Here is a 22283-nt window from a genome sequence, read left to right on the forward strand (position 1 = left end):
TATTCAGGCGTGCCGGGATTTGGGACAGAGCAGAAATGCGAGCCTTTCTGGGGCCCCCAGAGGAGGAGGCTCAGGGATCACTACTCCGAATCCTTCCCTTAGGGTTCCGCTCCCCGCTCGTTTGATATACATTTTTTTTTTTATACCCACTTTCATTATTTACCATTTCATAAATATTTTGCAGCCCTCTTGCAATGTGCCATTTTGAACATGAGCTGTGCTGGTAGAGAACAGAAGCTGAGGCTGATTAGTTTATGCCTGCTGGTGAATTTATACCTTCAGAAGATTTGATCTTTGGGTGATTAGTGATGTCTGAAAGGTCCGGCCAGGGGAATTTCAGTTACATTTCAGTTCTCTGGGAAGACTGCCTCTTCTTTTCTGCACTTGTTTGATAATCCTGATTCGCTGGTGGTGGGCAGGATTAGACTCAGTGTCTCTTGCAGGGACGAGATAAAAGGAAGTGGAAAGCTCAGAGCGAGAGAAATGCGGCTGGCCTCCATCTTGTTATGCTAACGGCTGGCTTCAGTCATTTTTACTCCTCTTCATTATGGCTCGAGCTCGTTATGGCGTCCCACTGAACAAAAACAATGACTGAAATGTTGGCGCACTAGACATGCTGTTGGGGAAACGGAGAGCATTCTCCCCCTTTCGCTTTAGGTCATGCCGCATCGCAGCTATGCTTGGCTCTCTGAAAGGCAACAACAGGCACAAGCATTTCAGAATTCGAACACTTCTTTGATTGCTGGGTAGGTGTACTGTAGGCTTCGAATGATGGGTTTCAAATGGGATTCCACAGTGGTGAGTTTCAATAGGCCACTTCGGTAGAACATGCAAACACTGAATATTATCCAGGAGACAGAGAGAGGAGAAAGGAGGCAGATTCTTTGAAGTCATTGGACTATTTCTCCTGAGCAGGAGCAGTTCAGAATGTATGTTACCTCACCAAGGCGATGGTTCTTGTTGTGTCTGCCTCACCACAGCTACACTGCCGTGCACACACACACACACACACATACACACACACACACACATTTTTTTACACACACAGACATCCATCACTCATGTGCTAAGGGTAGAAGTTGTCAGCTGGGGAACTGATGAATAGAGATGCAATAAAACTGTGCACGCACACACATACACACACACACACACACACACACACAGAAACACACACAGAATCCATGAGAACCTAAGCCAGCCTCACATGTGGCTTACATTACATCCAGCGATTGAGTCCCAGCATATGTGATGTACCCAGATGTGCCATGGCTTTTGTGCATGCAATAGCTGAGTGCTGAAATTTTTAATGCACATGACATAAATGCAAAAGGTCAGTATATACATAAATGTAAATGCTGTGTGCCAAGGGTATGACTGACCTTAAACACACACACACACACACACACACACACACACACACACACACACACACACACACACACACACACACACACATCAATGGACTTCACCCACACCCTCGAGGCTGTGTTAATGGATGTTGCAGATAAGTATGAATGATTAATACAACCGTGTGTCTGTGTGTGTCTGTGTGTGTGTCTGTGTGTGTTCACATGGGTGTGTGCTCAACTGGGCCTCAGTGAGCGAACAGTGAGGGTGTTCCATGCTTCAGTGCATCCGTTTCCTAATACTGCAGACAAAATGAATTTGTTATTCTAACACTTGAAGACAAGTATGGCTGCCGACAAATGAAACACATTGTTTCTGCTCAGCAGAGTTCAGACAATGTATTAGGCTAGCTGGCTGCTCTGTGCATTTAAGGCCTGAGGATTAGACAGAGTGTCTCTTCCTCACAGAGGCACTTTGGAATAAAAGGAAGTGTTGCAATTCTCAGAACTGCCTTCCTGGATTCTGATTTAACTTCATGCTTGCCTTCGAAGGAAACCATGCCTCACTGGTTTTGTTCTGGAATATATGTGTTTGAATCTCTGTACGCTCTTTTCATGTGTGGCATTTTTGTAGAAACACTTTGTGGGGAGGAAAATAACATAAACGTACCAATGCACCTTTTCCTGTCTTGTCCTACTCTCTTTCTCCCACATCCTCCACTTCTTCTGCATCTTTCCTCTCTCTCTCTCCCTCTCTCTCTTGGTCTCTGTCATTTCTTTCTCACTCTCTGTCTGTCTGTCTCTCTCTCTCTGTCTTTTTCTCTGTCTCTCACACACCTTTTCTCTCTCTCCCCCGCTCTCTCTCTCTGTTGCCTCTGTCTCACTCTCTGTCACTGTCTGTCTGACTGTGTCTGTCTTACGCAGTCTGTTTCTCTCTCACAGTCTGTTTCTCTCTCTCTGTCTCTCTCTGTCTCTCTCTCTCTTTCAGAAGGCAGATCAGATGCATGAGCTGCTCCTGGACCTCATCACGTGGGTGGGGATCCTGCTCTCCCTCGTCTGCCTGCTCATCTGCATCTTCACCTTCTGCTTCTTCCGCGGCCTACAGAGCGACCGCAACACGATCCACAAGAACCTCTGCATCTCACTTTTCATCGCTGAGACGCTCTTCCTCACCGGCATCAACCGTGCTGACCAGCCTGTGAGTGGCACACGCACACATGCTCACATGTCCGTGTGCCCACGTGCTTAGCGAAAGAAATATTCATTACAAGTAACCCTTATTTTTTTGCAAGGCATGTGAGGGGCCTCTTATATGAATATGTGAATATGAATATGAAAGCCATTAGCGTGATTTTACACAGTGTTGTAGTGATGGGTATTTAGCAGTCCCAGGGCCTAACACCCCCTCCCCACTCTCACTTCCCATTTTAGGCCCTCCACTGTTTCACACACCTGATTCACCTCACATACTGATTATCGAGTCCCCTGGAGCTGATCCAGATTTGACAGGCGGAGAACACTAAAATGTGCAGGATATAAGGACCCTTAGGAAAGGGATAGTGAAATACTGGCTTAAAATACTTATCTGCTAGATACAAGAATATATTAATGCTACTGCTGTGATTTTTTAATAGTGACATTTTATGATGAATATTAAGGATTTTGTAGTGAAGCAGCAGTGAAGTGTCAAAGCGGTGGAAAAAGCGCTAAATTGTTTTATGTTTGCTGATTTTGAAAATGGAGTCTTGGTAAATATGAAATATTTTTTAACTTGAAATATGTTTGAACCACTTTAGATAAAAAAATACATACATAGCATGACTCATACACAGCATAGACACACCATTTCTAAAGCGGTGAAGAATGGCACCCGGCTGTTGTTAATTACCAGAGTGGAGTGGCTCTCTGACCTCCTGCTAACAACAGAAACCTGTGCATGTCCTCTGAGACGCAGAGAGACCGAGAGACAGTGAGGGAGATAATGTGGAAAATTAATCAAGAAAACTATGTTAAGTCAGACACGCTTTAAAATCATGAACAGGGTGTGTGCATGGATGTGTGTTTTGAGTATCTTAAAACTGGACTCTAAATATGTGATGTGGGTTTTGCGTGTTTGGTGTGCGTTTACACGCATGCCCGTTCTGCTCCTGTGTGCGCTTCAGATCGCATGTGCGGTTTTTTGCTGCGTTGCTGCATTTCTTCTTCCTGGCGGCGTTCACGTGGATGTTTCTGGAAGGCGTACAGCTCTACATCATGCTGGTGGAGGTGTTTGAGAGCGAGTACTCACGTACCAAGTACTTCTACCTGACCGGATACGGAGTGCCCGCCCTTATCGTGGCTGTGTCGGCAGCTGTCGACTACCGTAGCTATGGCACCGACCGAGTGTGAGTACAGCCATGGTCTGCGGCCTCCGTCGGCTACTTTCACAATGTTCTTGCCCCACATCCACAAACACAGCAATGGTCACCCTCAGTCATTATTACAATCATTACACTCTTCATCTGCAAATTTATTAAGGAGCTCACTCAAAACTTTCACAAGGTAGTTTGTCCTATTTGGGTAGTTATATGTGTGAATAATGAATTACTATAGCAGAAAGCATACATAGAGCATACATACAAATACGTTGAATGTAGCTGTACATGCTTCACAGTACAATGAAAACCATCCATAAAATAAAACATTCAAATTAAATAGTTAGTACAGGCAAAACATATTACTGAGGCCCTTTGGTATTTGTCAGGTTTGATGTTTCTGATCTTTAGACCAAATCTAACACTTCACAAGCAGAACCTGGGTGAACAAAGGAGACATATATTTTCATTACAATTACTTAAAAAACAAAGTCATCTAGCACCCATGTCCCCTGAGTGAAAAATAAATTGCCCCCTTCATAAGAGCACCTTTGCTGCCGAGCAGGGTGTTGTTTTTGTGGTGGTCTTCCAAAGCAGACCAAAAGCATCATGTTGGGATTGCAGTAGATTGCTTCCAAAATCTATCTGTCTTTCACTTTGCCAAGGAGAAATGTTAGCCCACTCACAACACAGCTTTTGATCTAAAACACCGGTATGTTTCTGAACTACGAAGCCCTCATTTCCCGTCCTGCTACAACTATATGTTGTTGGATGAAGTCCAGACAGCATTCAATCTCAGACATTTGTGACAATGAAAGATACCTGGGGGGCAATAAAGCAAATACTTTTTCATAGCACAATATGTATCACCTAGAAGAGCATAGATTAAAGAATGCTTGTTTGTTCAACATGCTCTGAGTTAGTGCAGGTAAGTGCAAACACTGTGGCATGTACTGTGAGCTTCTGCACAAGAATAGAACCATACTCAGGTAAAATTGTTATTTCAATGAAATAATGACTCAAGTAATAGTAAAAGTAGCCTACAATAAAATTAGTAAAAGTAAAAAATATCAGGTCAAAGAACTACTAAAGTATTGTGTTTCTTAGTGAGAAAAAAACAACACCTGTCAGCACAGAACTAAACTTTCTTACCTTACTTTTTGTCTAATGTTATGATCATGTCTTGGCAAGCGGTCGTGACGATGTGTGTGAATAACAGTAAACAAGTGGATCTGAGAATAAGACCCAATGACCAAAAACAACCAGAGCTTTTCTTTTAATTCATGCACTGAATACATGAGAACCAATAAATCAAATCAAATCGAAATGTATTTGTATAGCATTTTTTACAACAGATGTTGTCACAAAGCAGCTTTACAAATGTTCAAGTCCAAGCCCCCAGTGAGCAAGCCAAGGGAGACAGTGGCAAGGAAAAATTCCCTAGAACATGAGGAAGAAACCTTGAGAGGAACCAAGACTCAAAGGGGTGGCATCCTCCTTTGGCAAACAATGATCACCACAATAATAACAATTTAATGAGAAAAATAAATAACAAATGAAAAAATAAGCAAGTATTGTCTCATCCAACTTTCTAGAGGTCCTAGTCTTGTCCCGAGATGTGCATGGGTCCAAGACCCATCCCACAAGAGAATGTCCATTAAGGGCAAAGGAGAAGTAGTTGGCTAGGGTGCGGTGGGGTGGGCTACAGGAAAGGACATCAGGGGGTAGTGGGAGTAGCTATGGCAGCTGAGATGAGTAGAGGCTCAGTAACATCATGACATCAGTCATCATGATATCAGTCAACAAACTTGAGTGAAAGAAAGGTGAAATGACAGCATTATAACGTCCCAGTTTACCATAACTCTCAATGCCCGTGGACCCCCAGATCTACAACTTTACCTAAGATGGCAAGTAGTTAATAAAATGCCTGACTGTACAGATTTTCAGCCTAGCCTTAAATATTGAGACTGTATCTGTATCTCAAACATTTGCAGGAAGGTTATTCCATAGTGTGGGAGCTTTGTAGGAAAAGGCTCTGCCCCTGCAGTAGAGTTTCTTATTCTTGATACTAGTAAAGAGCCTGCAGCTTTTGGTCTAAGTAGACGTGTTGGATCGTGTACTAAGAGTTCTCCAAGGTACTGTGGGGCAGGACCGTTCAATGGCTTGTAGGTTATTAGAAGTATTTTATAATCAATATGAAATTTTACTGGGAGCCAATGTAAAGTAGCTAAGATGGGAGTGATGTGATCAAATTTTCTAGTTCAAGTAAGCACTCTGGCCATTGCATTTTGAACTAGCTGGAGCTTTTTTGCCACTTAGTAGTACAGCCTGATAGTAAGGCATTACAGTAGTCCAATCTAGTAGTCCAATGAAGTAATACATGCATGGACTAGCTTTTCTGCATCATGTGAGGAGAGCATGTATAACTTCAAGATCTTTAACTGTTAGGGAAGGTGTGATTCTGATGCCACTGAGGTTCAATGAGTAATTAGAGTGAGAACCTAGCTGTCTCATATATCACATGCGCAACTGGCTTAAAGTCTTCAGGTATGGCCATGGCCAAAATGATAAACAAAACTCTCTCTTCAAAATAAAACAACTTACATAAATTAAACCCATGAAAGAAAAGACACAAATCTACCCTTACTCCCCAAAGCAATAAACAGAGGAAAAACCCTTACCCAAAGAAAATGGCAGCCACTGCCTACCACCAGTGCACAATACAAAGGAACTATACACAAATATAGAACTACGTATATTCCATAACAAGAAGAAACCATTAGGGGATAAGCAAACACAATACCATAAATGGAAAAAAAAACAAGGTCATACACAGAACAACAGTACAAGTGAATCATAGCAAGTTTCTGAGTCTCTAGCTTTTTATCACAATCACAAGTTTCAAGTCTCTCTTCCTGCTAAGCATCCTCTCTCCATCCATCTCTTCTGAGAGGGGTTTATATATGTACAGGCTGGTCTGAAGGTCTGGCAAGGAGCGTGTGTATCCTGGATCACACGAGGATGAAAAACCCCAGCCCAAACTTGAATGTCAGCATGGGACCCGGAAGAGACATGCACACAGAAACACATTCACACCCAGCATACCTACACACCTACTTGTGCCACACACACAGACGTAATGTTACTATGGCATGACCAACAATAATGTAATCCAGGTGCTACCAACATAACATTATGAAAGTACACAAACAGAACTAGAAATTAAATATAAATTACAAAAATTTCTAAAAACAAAAAAAATAAATTAAAAATACAAAGTACATGTAGCCAAGTAGAACTAGTTACTAAAAACTAAAAATCTGGTACCAAATAGCGAGATGAATGTGTGCTGTACCATCATTTAAATTTGTGTCCTTGAATGTGACGTACGAATAAGTGGTGGTGGGTCTAGCGCAGAGTGGGGCTAGATAAAATAGGTCACACAAGTCTTTAAAAAAAAGGTGGGCTGTATTTGGGGAGGGGCACAAAAGCAGAGAAGACAGAAAGAATGGAATGTCTTTGTCAGTAAGGTCATGGCTGAAACACCACTCCACATTTCTCTGCATAGGGATGGGTAAAAAAGCACTCCTATGTCTGCTGTATCCATGGGATGCACAGCATGGCTCACATGTGCCGCCAACTCTCATGCGTTCAATTCAACTCGAATTGACAGCTTAGATGGCTAGTCCTCAGGTCCTTCATTAGCTGGGGCAGGTGTGTTATGAAGGCTGAAAAATGTTTGCAGATCATGTACTCACAGGCACCCGGGGTTGAAGACCCCCGCAATGAAGCATTACCATAATCATAAAGAAACAAGAAAAAGGTTCTAGCATGAATGCTTCTGATCTCAGTGCCTTATGGTTGTCATAGAGGGGCATCTGAGATTTGCATTATGTCCAAAGTTTCCATAGAGAAATAAAATGATTTGAGAATGGATGATGTCACAAGTAGCACCCTGGCTGCCTAGAAACATGACCAGCTTGGTAATGGATGGAATCTACTAAAAAAGGACAGCCTGCATAGCTTTGTCCCAGTGTACATGATTTGTATGTCCCATTGGAGAGCATAAAGTATTTATAATCTCATTTGGCCTCTATTCATTTCCATATGGAACCTGTTCCTTGGTAATGGGTAATACATGCTTAGCTGCACAGGTGGTTCAGAACACACACACACACACACACACACACACACACACACACACACACACACACACACACACACACACACACACACACACACACACACACACACACACACACACACACACACACACACTGAGCTTTAGAGGTGATCTCATGGAAGGAGAGATGAAGAGTTTAATAATTATAGGCTGTCATTCACGCCTTTATGTTCAGACAGCTATGATATGTTCCAGAAGGTTCTAAAGACATAATGACGTTACGGATGTCCGAACATGATGTCTGAGCTGTCCACACCAGAACCAGTGCATATTAGATTACTTACCTCTTAATTTAGGTTGAGGAGTAATTCTGACTGAAGCACTCTCATTTTTTGTTTCACTCTTTCTCTCCCTCTTTCTCTTATCCTTTTATTTTGTACAGATGCTGGCTTCGGTTAGACACCTATTTCATCTGGAGTTTTATTGGCCCTGCAACTCTCATCATCATGGTAAGAATATCACAATATCACACACACACACACACACACACACACACACACACACACACACACACACACACACACACACACAAGGCAGAAAAAATCTACCCCCATATTCATACACACGCATATACACAGAATCACAAGGAGGGATCACAGATAATGTTTTAAAAGAGTCAAACTCTCTCTTTCCTTTTTTTCTGTCTCTCTCCTTCTCTCTCACCCACACACACTCACCCACCCACGCACACACACAGGGGGGCAAGATAATGGTCTTCCGAGGACATTTTGCCAATTATATGAAAGTCACAGTGTGTTGGAGTGAACTTTAAATCCCCACAAGACAGACAAGACACCATTGACAACTGCAGTTAGATAGTGAGAGCGAGCGGGTGAGAGAGAGAGTGCACATGACTGAACCATGCCCATTTTTTTACATATAGGATAAAAAGTGTTTGTATGTTCATATGCTATACATTTTTGCATTTATAATCTGACTGTTTGCATGCGTGCATGTGCGTGTGTGTGTGTGTGTGTGTGCGTGCTTGTGTAGCTGAATGTGATTTTCCTCGGCATTGCACTTTACAAGATGTTCCACCACACTGCTATTCTGAAACCTGACTCTGGTTGCCTGGACAACATCAAGTAAGTCCTTGTGTGTGTCTGCATGTTTAGGTCTTGTGTTTTCAGTTCTTCTGCATACACATACACTCTGACAAACTTGCAGTTCTTGTTATCATTCCACGTCTCCCTCTGCCTCTTACACATATTTTATCTGGAGAGTTTGGAACTGGAGCGATGATCTAGTGCACATAAGGTGTTTTGAATGTTTGGTCATGTCCCAGTAGTCTCACAACTACACCCTTACTTAAATTCTAACACCCTTGAACAAGTCAGAGCATTTCTGGGGAAAGCTAAATGAAATTCTAAGTATCTCCAATGCTTTCAAATAAATGCCCTACAGATATGTATTGATGGGGTGGAGGGGTTGAGGAAAGGACACACTGAAATGTATTGGAACATGTCCAGTCATTCCTGCCATAGTGTACACTTCTTAGGGTTTAGTACATTGCAGTTGTACTCGCTGGCCTGCCGCTAGACTGCTGAATATGAATCCAGGCTATTTGCCTTGTCTCAGCAATTGATTATTCCATTTGATGTTGATAATTTGGTCTAAAGTTGGCAGAAGAAAGTTATGTGACCCAAATACAGAATGGCAAGTGCAGTGATTATGAAAAGGTTGGAAAAAGAATAAAACATATGGAGATCAGAGGTTCCAGTGGGACCCCCAGCCAGTACACATTGTTGTTCTCTTTCAACTCCAGCTCAGGCAGGCAGCCCAGTTCCGGCTAACTGGGAACCTGGAGTAGAAAAATATGTATTTGAGTTTATATATTTAGACTGGGACCCTTCCCAAATAGAGTATAGCATATATAGAATACTGAGGCGTGGAAAACAGGACTGTTACTAGTGCTGCACACTAGGGAACTTCTTGATTAAGATACAAAAACAAGCATGGATACTCTAAGCTTACAAGTCACTGACCTCACAGAGCTTCCTCTATGAAAGTCGGCATTTGGAATCAGTATGCATTAAGCAGCATAAAAGCCTGAGAGATCTTTATGGAAAAGAGACCATTTTAGACTCTACAGGAGGGTTTTGCAGCACATCTCAAAGGGGCTTCTTTTTCAGAAGAGCCTTCCAAATTGAAACTAGTGTTCATAACAATCATCTGTGACTAGGTCAATGCAGGAAACAACAGCATTTAAAGGGAGAAGGATTATTAGCATTGGCAATGAAAACCATAAACATGTTTATAGTGATACTGGAGGATGTTAGTCTGTTTTAGCATCAAAACCAAAAAGATCAGATTTCAGTGGACTATAAAAGTACATGGGTGAGCCTCTGAACTACTGTAGACAGATTAGTTAACAGCAAACTTTAACCATTTACCTGACACTTTTATCCAAAGTAATGTACAATTATGACAGAGTAGAACTTGAGCATTTCCAGCCTTGGGTTAAGGGCCTTGCTCAGGGGCCCAACAGTGGCAACTTGAACCAGCAACCTTCCAGTTACAAGTCAAGTACCTTAATCACTGAGCCACGAACATAATGAGAAGGTCCAAGCTCAAAGAAAGGAAAAACATTGGACTATTTTTAGGCTGGTCGAAATATTCAGATATTTTTACGATTCATGATGGCTTTAGAATAGGCTCACTCATCACTACAGGTAATGTAATTGAAACAGGCCATACAGCTTAATAGGTACATACTAAAAACTGCTTCCTCACTCAGTTTGTCACTCTTCACTTATGCAACAAGACAGCGATGTGATATCACACTGGCGAGGAAGTGAAGGGGTTTTGGAGTTGCCAACTCAGTCTTCCAATTTCCTGTGAAGCATGCATTTGATTTGCTGGAAGGGAGACAAGAGTCAGAAATACCTCATCACAGAGATGAACTGAAAATAGCGACAGATCTCTTCCCACAGCAGAGCGTAACATATTGGGAATATGTTTAGAGCCTGAAATATATATCGACAGCGTATCGCGATGTTTTCCTACAGGTTGTCGTGCGTTCACCTTCCGCTCACGCCAAATATGCCACGTTGTCAGGCTAACATAAGCTCAGGCTACATTCAGTCTGTTCTTATATGAAGAGAGAAGGTGCCTGAAGCATTGTCTCCCTGTATTATTTTAGCAGTCATGTTGTGGCAGTGAAGCAGATGCTGTGCTAATCTGAGTTAGCAGTTTTATCCGTTTCTATCTTACATCACCACAATCTTCACCCTTAGTGTGAAATTGTGTAGAATGGAAAGTCAATATTTTATACCATCATCATCAAGTGTGTGTGTGTGTGTGTGTGTGTGTGTGTGTGTGTGTGTGTGTGTGTGTGTGTGTATGTTTCCTGCTTGTTTATGTATTCCATCTCTTTGAGTTCTGTTTTGGTTTATTTATAATGATTATGAATGATTCATCAGTCTCAATGAGCTGTCTTGTTTCTTCTTTTCTTTTCCTATTCTGCATTTTTGCTTATCATTTCAGCATTCTGTTGTAGGCTTGGCACAGATAGATGCGGATAAGGGCTCCTGCCCAATCAGAATGCGTGCTCTCAAAAACTTGCATTCTGATTGGAGTGCACAGCCTTCTAGTCCATCCTCTTCATTGTTTTGATTTCCAACTCTCGTTGTTAAACTGAGCCTATTCATAGACTTTTCCTGTAAACAGCACATAGACCCTGAGAATACTGGTCCTGCTCACACCACCCTTTCAAACTCAGTTCATCTGGCATCTACCTTAACGTGCAGTTTCTATGTTAAGCAGTACAGCTGATCACTTTATTTATCAATAATGAAAAGAATGACACTTAGCCCATGACTCTCTCTCTCTCTCTCTCTCTCTCTCTCTCTCTCTCTCTCTCTCTCTCTCTTTCTTTCTCCCTCTCTTTCTCTCCCCCCACTTGATTCTGTGCCAAACTTTAGTCTGCCATGACGGTTCCATTCTGAGCATAAATGACTTACATACTGTGTGCGTGCGAGCATGATGACCTTAAAGAGTAAATGCCGTTTCTAAACAACCATGAATTTCAGAGCTAAGCATGGATGGGCAGACATACAGACATTAAGGCGGGAGCCAGCAGGACATTTGACTCCAGGCAAATAATGGCCCACTCTCACCCATAGTTTATATTCCAGTCCTGCCATTGTTCCAGTTCAACTATAAGCAACTAAAGTGCCGATGTCCCTGGATAAAGTAAACTGGCTCAAGTCATTAATGGGGTCATGTTTAGTTCCTTGGCTGGTGTGCATGTACGCACTACTTTTCTTCTGACATTTTTTTTCTTCTTTCCCTTGTTGTTCTATCTCTCTTTCTCTCACGCTCTCTATCTCATTCATCCTTCCTCTTGCCCTTTCAGGTCTTGGGTGATAGGTGCTATTGCTCTGCTTTGTCTGCTGGGTCTGACCTGGGCCTTTGGTCTCATGTACATCAATGAGAACACGGTGATCATGGCCTACCTATTCACCATCTTCAACTCGCTGCAGGGCATGTTCATCTTCATCTTCCACTGCATCCTGCAGAAAAAGGTAGCAGTTCATACACACTCACACACACACACACACACGCACACACACACACACACACACACACACACACGCATGCACACACTTGCATGCACACACACACAGACAGGCGTACCCTCTTGCAGTTGATGTGGGAAAATTAACTGAGATTAGGGCTTTTGCTCCTTGATGAGGGCCACATTATAGATGGACTGAGACCCAGTACTACTCTAACAGCTGTCATAACTCAGAAACATTATTGATTTGAATATCATGCTAAGGGTTTATTAGTGTAATTCGTAGAACCTGCCTGTTATTTCATCACTCATGTGTTTCCCACTGTTTATATTCAGAATATTGATTCTGCTCACTAAAGAGTTAAGATTTTCTCCTCCTCATCCTAACATTCTAATAGAATAATAAAAATATTAGAATATTCTCTCATAGATATTCCCAATCACAAGACAAGTTATTCTTGGCACCAGCCTGTCTTTGTACACTTTTGGGTTTTCTGGGGCAGAGATAATTTAAAGCCAAACCTGTAAATTCTCCATCTTTTCAAATCTTGACCCACAGTCATGCATGTTTGGATTATTTTGGGGTGTGTTGTGAGCTGATTGGTCCACTGAGACGTACTCATGTATGCTGTGATTTTCCTGGCAGGTCATGTGTGATTGCTTTCAACAGCTGCACAAACAATAACATGACGTCCATCTTAACTTCGTTAAAAAGCAATTAGAGTCCTATTATTTTGTGAGCAAGAGGGAGTCAGATTCTGATAAGGGACATTAATGTTTGACTGGAGAGGTTTTTTGACCCAATGATGCATTTCAGGTCCCTGATGGTTAATAACTCAATCAAGTATAAAGGCAGGGAAGTTTTAAAGTGTGTGTATGTGTGTGTGTTTGTTTCTGTGTGTGTCTGTGTGAGAAGGTTTGTGAATGGTTTGTTGGGCCTGAGTGCAGGTATGTATTTGTGTGTGTGTGTGTGTGTGTGTGTGTTTGCATCTGTCTGTCTGTCTCTTGTGTGGATTTTTTTGTATTTATGACCGAAAGGTCATCCAACATGCTAACTATTAAAGTCACATAAATAAGATGTGTGTTTAATTGGCTGCCTAATGTCAATGTTAAATGTTTTTTAAAGTTAACACACACTCACAACACACACTCAGAACACACACACACTCCACTTAACTTTTTCTTTTAACCCTGGGTGTGTGTGTGTGCGTGCGTGCTTAGGTGCGTAAGGAGTACGGTAGGTGTCTTCGCACACATTGCTGCAGTGGGAAGAGTGTGGAGTCGACAATCTCCACATCAACCAAAACTAACACAGCGCGTACACCTGGCCGTTATTCCACAAACTCACAGGTAACACGCTTGGTCTCACAAGTGAAGTCAAGTCAAGATTACTTTATTGGCATGACTGTGTGTAGTACAATATTGCCAAAGCAATATTCAATATCCAAATATCCAAAGCAATATTCTGTTTCTCTGTCAGTCTTTTTCTATCTCTTTATCTCACTCTCTCTCTGTTACTCTCCCTTTCTCTGTCTATCTCTCTCTCCTTCTCTCTCTCTCTCACATGCGTGCACACTCATGCACACAGTCCTAGAGTGATGCTGATACTAATGTTTGGGCTGAGGATTTTCAAATAACTCTATTTCCCACAATGTCACCAACACAAATATATGGATAGCCTCTTACTGCACACATCCTCTACCCTCTGTCTCCAACCCATTCACCCTCACTCCTATATTTTCCACCTCTTTTTTATTGTTGGTCTTGTTTTTATCACAGATTCAGATTCATGGTACAGACATGTTTCCACCTGGTTCAAGCCATCTACCCACATGCTGATCATAAGAAATGATAAAAATACGTGAAAACTCCTAAAAAACTCATGAAGTTCTATTTTTCAAACATCCAACACAATAAAAAATAATAAAATGAATATTTTGTACAAGACATGGCTACCATTAAAAAAACTCAAAGATGCCACTGTAATGTCCCTCCTTAGTGACCCTAGGTGACTGTCCTGTGGGATCTTTCTGTTCTAGCCATATGTACACAAAAATAGGCTAGTGTATTTGGGGTACATTTAGTGTACTGACATTTTGGGTTGGAGATTTTTTATCTGTCTCTTTCACTGTTCACGCTCTCCCTCACTCTGGTCCTTTTTCTCTCTCTCTCTCTGTCTCTCCATCTCTCTCTTAGAGTCGTATACGGAGGATGTGGAATGACACTGTTAGGAAGCAGTCAGAGTCTTCTTTCATCACAGGAGATATTAACAGCTCAGCGACTCTAAACAGAGGTAACTCAGTTCTACACACACACACGCACACACACCCACACACCCACAGTACATTCACAAATTAAACCATATGTCATCACACACACACACACACACACACACACACACACACACACACACACACACACACACACACACATATATATATATATATATATATATATATATATATATATATATATATATACATTAACGTTTAGATCAAATTATTACATAGATCAAATTATTACATTTTACTTCCATATTTTTCTCACCATAAAATAATAACAAATAGCCTACTAGCCTGAGAAATGACCTTTTGACCCTTGCAAGGCATTTCTGTTCTGCTTTAACTGTAACGAATAAACCAACCAGCCAAGAGCTTTGTGTGTGTGTGGGTGTGTGTGTGTGTGTGTGTGTGTGTGTGTGTGTGCATATGCATGTGTGCATGTTTGGGAGGGCAGTGAAAGAAACGGATGGCATCAAAACACTCTTCTAACTTGCTGACAACGGAATATCCCTGCAGTCCAAATGCATCGGACATCTGCTATGTGTGTGTGTGTGTGTGTGTGCACCTGTGCATGTGCACGCACACACATGTAAGTGTGTGAAATTGTGTGTATGTGTGTGTTCTGCTTACCATCAGTCTCTGCCTGTCTTGGTTATGCCTGAATGCTAATATGCATTTCTCCTACGAGTCTCTTTTTAATTGCAGTCCAAATCTGAAATAAAGTGAAAGAAATCGAAGCTTAGTTGCTCAGCTGGTTATAGTGAAATTTTCCGGCAGCTTCTCCCAGCTTGTCAAGGGCCCTTCTTCCCTTTCACTAACTGATCTTTATGTTTGTCGACCGCTGAGCACCATTAGAACAACATGAAGCCCAGTGTGAGTGCACTGTGCACTATTTCCAGAGGGTGTTTATTCACACATTTCCCCTGATGCCCGGGGCCACTAAATGGTATGCAGATGTATTATTGTCTATTTGTCTGCATCATTCTAACTGTTTTGTCTTTACCTCTTTGTTTTTTGTTTTTTTTTGTTTTTTTTTGGTTCTTCCACTTCTTTTTAATGTTCTCTGTCTCTCTGCCATTTCCTCTTTCTGTCTTTATTTCTTTCTTTATCTGCCTCTCTCTCTCTCTCTCTCTCTCTCTCTCTCTCTCTCTCTCTCTCTCTCTCTGTGTGTGTGTGTGTTGTAGGTACCATGGCTAATCATCTCATCTCTAATGCACTGTTGCGTCCCCATGGCACTAATCCTTATAACACACTGCTGGGAGAGTCTGCTGTGTACAATAACCCCTCTGCAAACATGTTCAACACACAAGGTTTGCTTCTCTTACACACACACACACACACACACACACACACGCTCCAAAAAAAATACAAGCGAATGGTGTCTGCTCTGCATACACTTATCATAAACCCACACATTCTCTACATATAAACACAAAACATACAGAAAAAGTTGAATATGCATTCCATATGATCTCTGAAACATTTAACCCTAGACATGGGGTGACTATGATATCTGCTGTTCTTGTTAAATTAGAATGTGTGTATATGTGCTGTCTTATGTTCTTCTTGTTTTAAATAAAATGAACAATACAATCTTAAATTAAGAGTTCAGAGCTCTTTTGAGATTTTGATTGTTTTTCACGAGTTCCTAAAGATTCTATAAAGAGACCACTTGGAATTTAAAGGAAATTCTGAGGACATATAAAAACCAAATTTTGTGCTTTAAATCATTGCATCCAGACAAATTTGACTCTGTAAGAATACTTTTTTAAAGAGTGTATTGCATAATGGGAATGTTCTTTACAGTTACATTGGCTCCATGTATCTGGCCTTGCAGGTTATGGTTAAAAGCAACTCTGCACTTAGTACTGTGTGTTTTTTTTCTCTGTATTTTTTTCTCATAAACATTTCTTGTGTAACCATCTCTCGCTCCCTCTCTCCCTCTCTCCTGTCTTTTTCATCTAACTTTCTTTCTGTATGTCTTTCTCCCTCTTTTTGTGTCCCTCGCTCACTCCCTCTCTCGCTTTTTCCTCCCTCTGTTCGTCCGTGCTGATGTGCAGCCTCCTACAGAGACTCAAGTATGACTCATTTTTTTCATTACCTACATTTTCAGCTCTTCCTCCCCTGCCTCTTTCTCCTGTGTCTCCTCTCCTCTCCTCTGTTCTCCTCTCTTCTCCTCTACCCTCCTCTCCTCTACTCTCCTGTCCTCTACTCTCCTCTCCATTGAGATTATAACAGTTTTTTTAGTGTTTGTTGCCTAGATAATGCAGTGAAGACAAAATCCTGTTTGATATCTTTAATAAAGTCATTTTGATTTCCTATCATCAACATCCAAGTCACTGATGTTTTATTTAATAGGATTAAATATGCTATCATAAAATCATATATATTAAATACCCTGTGTGAGGTCTTAGGTGTAGAGAATACATGAATGTTTAAATGTAGAGTATGTGGATAATGCAGACAATTTAAGTCATAGATTCGCATTATCTGTTTTAGGTTTGAGGACTTACATGGGCAAACTCTGCATTGTGGCGGGTCATTGGGACTTCATTGGGTTTTTGCAAACATGTATTTACTAGATTAAGCATTTGGTCCTGTGACTCATCCTGTGTTCCAGAGGGCATGTTGAACAACGCACGCGACTCCAGCGTCATGGACACTCTGCCGCTCAACGGTAACCACGGCAACAGCTATGGGATGGCAGCGGGCGACTACCTTACCTACAGCTCCCATGGCAGCGAGCCACCAACCACACTGGAGAAGAAGATCCTGAAGGAGCTAACTGCAAACTACGCACCACCATACCTGAGCACACAGGAGCGGCCAGGCAGCCTGAGCGCCAAGCTCAGCAACCACATGGCCAATGGCGGTGTGGCCAGCTCAGCGTCGGCCATTGCCAAGGACGACGTCATGGTGCTGGACAACCCAGGCGCCTTCCACCGGCACGATGATGCTGGCGGTCTGAGTCTGGAGATCATCAGGGAGGAGTCACAGGCACCGCTCTTGCCACCCAGGCCGCCACCCCCTGATGGCCACGCCCCCCTGCACACGTTCTCCACTCACCGGCGCCTGCCACAGGAGAACAGTGAGAGCTTCTTCCCGCTGCTGCCGAGTGAGGCGCAGGCCGGCCCCCGTGCCCACTCGCCGCTCAGGGACTCAATCTACACCAGCATGCCCACGCTCACTGACCTCCCGCACGGCACCGAGGACCTCATCAATGGCCTCCATGGCGATGAGGACGATGACGAGGATGATGATGAGGATGATGACGAAGCGGAAGAGGAAGAGGAGGAGGAAGGGAGTGAGCTGAGGCTGGCCAATGGCAAGGGTGTTGCTGTGGATGTGGACGACGTGTACTACAAGAGCATGCCGAACCTGGGCTCGCGCAACCACATACAAGAACTGCAGAGCTACTACCAGATGGGGCGGGGGGGTAGTGATGGCTTCATTTCCCCACCTGAAAAGGAGGAGGTATCTCCTGAGGAGCAGCCACAAGACCCCTCCCACCTGGTCACGAGCTTATAGACCTATCCACGCCCACACTGCCTGTGGGCATGTGTGTGAGCGTCTGATGCAATGCACAAGGCACGGGAACCACTACCTACTGCACTGATAGATCCCTAGAGAGTCTGATACCAGATAGCTACCCAATGTACCAATGAGAACCTGAACCCAAAATGAGTTAGCACTAGTAACCACCTCCCGTTAGGACCAGTACCAATGTACCCATCTCCACAAAACCAATTTGGTGTGTGTTGTCTACCTGTAATACTCCACACAAGTTCCCATTACAAGTGAAACCATAGGTGGAGGACTTAACAGATTCTCTTAATTTTTTTCTCATGAAATGAAACCATTAGACATCTTGTATGGCCTGGCAAACTGACCTGTTAGATTGCACTGGGACAAAGTCTACTGATGGACATGGAAACCAGCAGGAGCCACGGATTCCAATCAGATGTCTTTCCCTGGACCCCCCCCCCCCTCCCCACACACAACCACCCACCCACCCAATCCACCGTCCCAAAATCTCATCCATATGCTGTCTGGCTATCTTTGAAACTCCTTATGGATTGCTCCAGTGTGAAAAAGCATACAGAACTGATAGTGACAACCTAGTTGCCATTTTAGATGATTACGTATGTTGATAAGACACTTACCTGGATCTTGACCATACCGAACTACAACCCTTGCAAATACCCATGGTTCTCTAGACTCCGGAGGGCGATACTCTGCTGCACACATTCCTTCCTGTTTAGCTCCAACATTGTTTCTGATTATGAAATCAAAACGAAGCATCTAATCTTTAAGACTGAGGAAGCATCCTTTCTTTTCGTACTTTTATTTTTCTGTAATATCAGCTATTGAGAGGTAATACGCACTAATAACAAAGAAATGGAACAGATTTCTATGTAAAATGTACAGAGCTCTTGCATTGCAAATGATCACACGCATTTCATGATTTTGATATACTTTTCCTTGCATATGTGTTTGTGTAGAATTTAGACCAACCCAGAAACTGTGCTGGTCCTCCATGCTATTACCCCCTATTTCCACAAGGAGTGACCAATCCCACACAACACACATTCACACAGAAAAATGTGAACACATGCTCCTTCTTATTTATAACCAAATATAATACAGTACCACCATTCTTCATAATTTAAAGGCATCATCACTAAGGTTTCATTTCCAATGCAAAATCATTACCATGTTTCCACACTGTGCCGATTTTGTCCAACAGCAAGAATGGATGGCATAAAGAAGTGCAGGTCCAATGCTCCTGTTCCAAAACAGTTCTGTAATGTTCCTTTAATCACGGATTCAAATGTAGATCACATTGAAGTAATAGACATTCACTGGATGCCCTATGGGCAGGCAGAATTTTTCCATGTCTACTAAAATATGTTTATCTACCAATTCAGTCTTGATGCAGGACAAGAAAATAGAGGAAGGAATTAAGGTGTAGGGACAGTTCCCCAGCAAGGTCTGTTGAGTGGAACACAATTAAAAGTGTGAGGAATACCTCTGAGTAAAAGAGAAGCCTTTTAAGATAGGACCTGATCTAGTGGTGATGGAGAGGAAGCAACATGGCTGTTTTTCCCCCCAAAGCCACTGTTTACTCTTTCTCAAAATGAGGCTCTAGGTAAGTAGCTTGCACATTTACTTCCTTTATTTCCCAGAGAAGACTGACTTCCCAAGAGGTGCTTTCATGGATCTGAATAATCGGATCGTCAGTGGGGGAGGGGAGATTTAAAAAAATCTGATCGGCACTGAGACCTTTTTCATTTTTTTTATTATTATTACCATCAATATTGTTATTATGATTATTATGATATCTATGGAATTATTATTTATTCTTTTCATATGCATTCTAAATTGAATGAACTCATAACTAATATTTGTTGTAACAGTGAAAGTTGTTTGCCAACAAATAAAATGACTGAATTAATATTTAGAATATTTTGTTGAGGATAAGTTTGAGTTTGTGAATGTTGGCACATTTGTACATATATAGTTTAAGGGTGCATTCAGCTTGGCAGCTTTGGTTCAATTAAAACAAACCCTGGTGTGATTGCTCTGTTCACATAATTTGTAAGAGCGAGTGAGAACTCTGCTTATTGAACCTTGGTGCACACCATATAAGCCGTTGATACTCCCCTGTAGCAGGTTGGTCTCGATCCGCTTCTAATCGAACTCTGACATTGTTTGAAGTATGAACACAGTACGGACCAAAGGTGCCAAATGGACCAAACAAAGGATGTGATGTCATAAGATGTGAAGGAATTCCTGGTGCTTCACGAGTGTTCAGCTGGTAAAAATATCACAAGATATACACATCCCACACAAAGGCATTTATTATTTTCAAAGTTTGGTTGAAGTGTGCAGTTATTGTTGCAAAATATAAAAACTGCCCAATCAGGACCACATGATGTTTTGATTCAATGGTGAATGTCAGTGTGAACTAAATTGCAACAATGTATTGTTTTCTGCTTTGCTCCGGACCAATGGAACCAAACTACAAATATAAACGCACCCAAAATGTGAAAAAAAACCAAAACATAATATTGTAGTCTTCACGCAACAGATTTGAATTTTGAGCCTTTCTAAAGACTATACACATTCATTCCTTATAATAATGGTTGGTGTGGTCATTAATGAATATGCACATTTGGCTGTAGCACAAGTGTAAACATGGTGTAATTACGAATTATTGATTTCCATGTCTTACCATGCAAACATACTCACCAGTCTGCAAATACACCCAAATGTCAGTCAGCTTGTGTGTGTGTGTGCACATGTTTCTGAGAATACGTTCAACCAAATGTTACCAGTCTCATGAATATTTAACAGTAGTTTTGACAGGCACTTCAGTGTTTTGAGAAGAGAAAGAAGATGGAGATTTTTTTCTCCAAGAGGAATACATAGCTACATTCTCTTGAGGTCTGTCCTGCCTTTGACTTGTGTGTATGTGTGTGAGTGTGAGAGAAAGAAAGAGAGACACAGAGTCAGCGTCTTGTATGCACCCATATGACAAAAAAGTTGCAAGTCTTTGAGATAGGACACATTTCACCATCCTGGTATCTGCATTCCGGATACCATGGTAACAGACGGAAGAAGAGAGGAAGAGCAAAAGAGAAGATCTAAAGAAAAAGCATAACATTGGGCCGGAGAGGGGAAGGCAAGGGAGGTTTTTTTTTTTTGTGTGTGTGTGTGTGTGTGTGTGTGTGTGTGTGTGTGTGTGTGTGTGAATAAGAGTGAGAAGAATGGGCAAAAGAAAGAGAACAGAAATAGGAAAGCCAAAATGGTGATAAGAAATATACCAGTGAGGGAGGGAGTGTTTAGCACAAGTCAAATTGGCAGATGGGAGGCAAAAGAGAGAATGCAATACCCCCACGAGCCCTCCCGCTCTCACATGGCAGGTTAATTAAACGACAGCTAAGAGGATATGGGTCAGATCACAGCATGGGCTCTGTGATCGCTTAGTGCTGCCTGTGCGTGTTCTCCAGTACTGTCCCATAACACCAGAAGAGACTGTGCCGTGGAAATATTATACAATGCTCTGGCACAATAATAACTGTATAGATATACTCAGAAATCCAGTGCTAGGCACAATTCACAAGAGTTGAAGCATTGGACATCCAGTCTTTCCCACTGGTCCACATTTTGAATATGTCTCAGCTCAAAACAAGCCTGAGCTGGCCCTTAATTGCCCAGTTCAGGTGAGTTGGGTGCAGGAAGACAAAACTATCCACTGTCTCTCATTGCTCATGGCTATACATACAACCGCACTATCTGGTGCTGAGCAGAATGGGCTCTCCTTATGAGCCCTGGCTCCACGCAAGGTTTCTTTGTCATCTCAGGGAGCTCTTCCTTGGCACTGCCACCCTGAGTTTTTGCTTGTTAGATTTCTGAGCCAAGTGGCTCTGTAAAGCTGCTTTGTGTACATGCCTAAAAAGCAGCACACAAATACCACCAAACTGGAAAAGGCGAATCCCTGAGAGCTCTGAGGACTGGACTCGGAAAGGCTGCTGAGCACGGGTCAGTGACATGCTGAGCCTTCTCTACAGCATACATCCTTCATCCTAAGACATA

The 22283-nt window shown here is 42.2% G+C and overlaps 1 protein-coding gene across 1 annotated transcript in view; it reads left to right on the forward strand.

Annotated features, from left to right (window-relative positions):
- Positions 1 to 20967, forward strand: part of adgrl3.1 (adhesion G protein-coupled receptor L3.1) — a 70273-nt gene extending 49306 nt beyond the window's left edge. Inside the window, 11 exon segments of the mRNA XM_027014211.2 lie at positions 2335 to 2544; positions 3509 to 3523; positions 3525 to 3730; positions 8266 to 8332; positions 8877 to 8968; positions 12241 to 12409; positions 13624 to 13752; positions 14599 to 14695; positions 15869 to 15994; positions 16745 to 16762; positions 17305 to 20967. Coding sequence (XP_026870012.1) covers positions 2335 to 2544; positions 3509 to 3523; positions 3525 to 3730; positions 8266 to 8332; positions 8877 to 8968; positions 12241 to 12409; positions 13624 to 13752; positions 14599 to 14695; positions 15869 to 15994; positions 16745 to 16762; positions 17305 to 18212 — 2037 coding nt within the window. The 3' untranslated portion in view covers positions 18213 to 20967.
- The last annotated feature ends 1316 nt before the right edge of the window (positions 20968 to 22283 follow it).

Source organism: Electrophorus electricus, chromosome 9 (assembly GCF_013358815.1).
Source record: "Electrophorus electricus isolate fEleEle1 chromosome 9, fEleEle1.pri, whole genome shotgun sequence".
NCBI lineage: Eukaryota > Metazoa > Chordata > Actinopteri > Gymnotiformes > Gymnotidae > Electrophorus > Electrophorus electricus.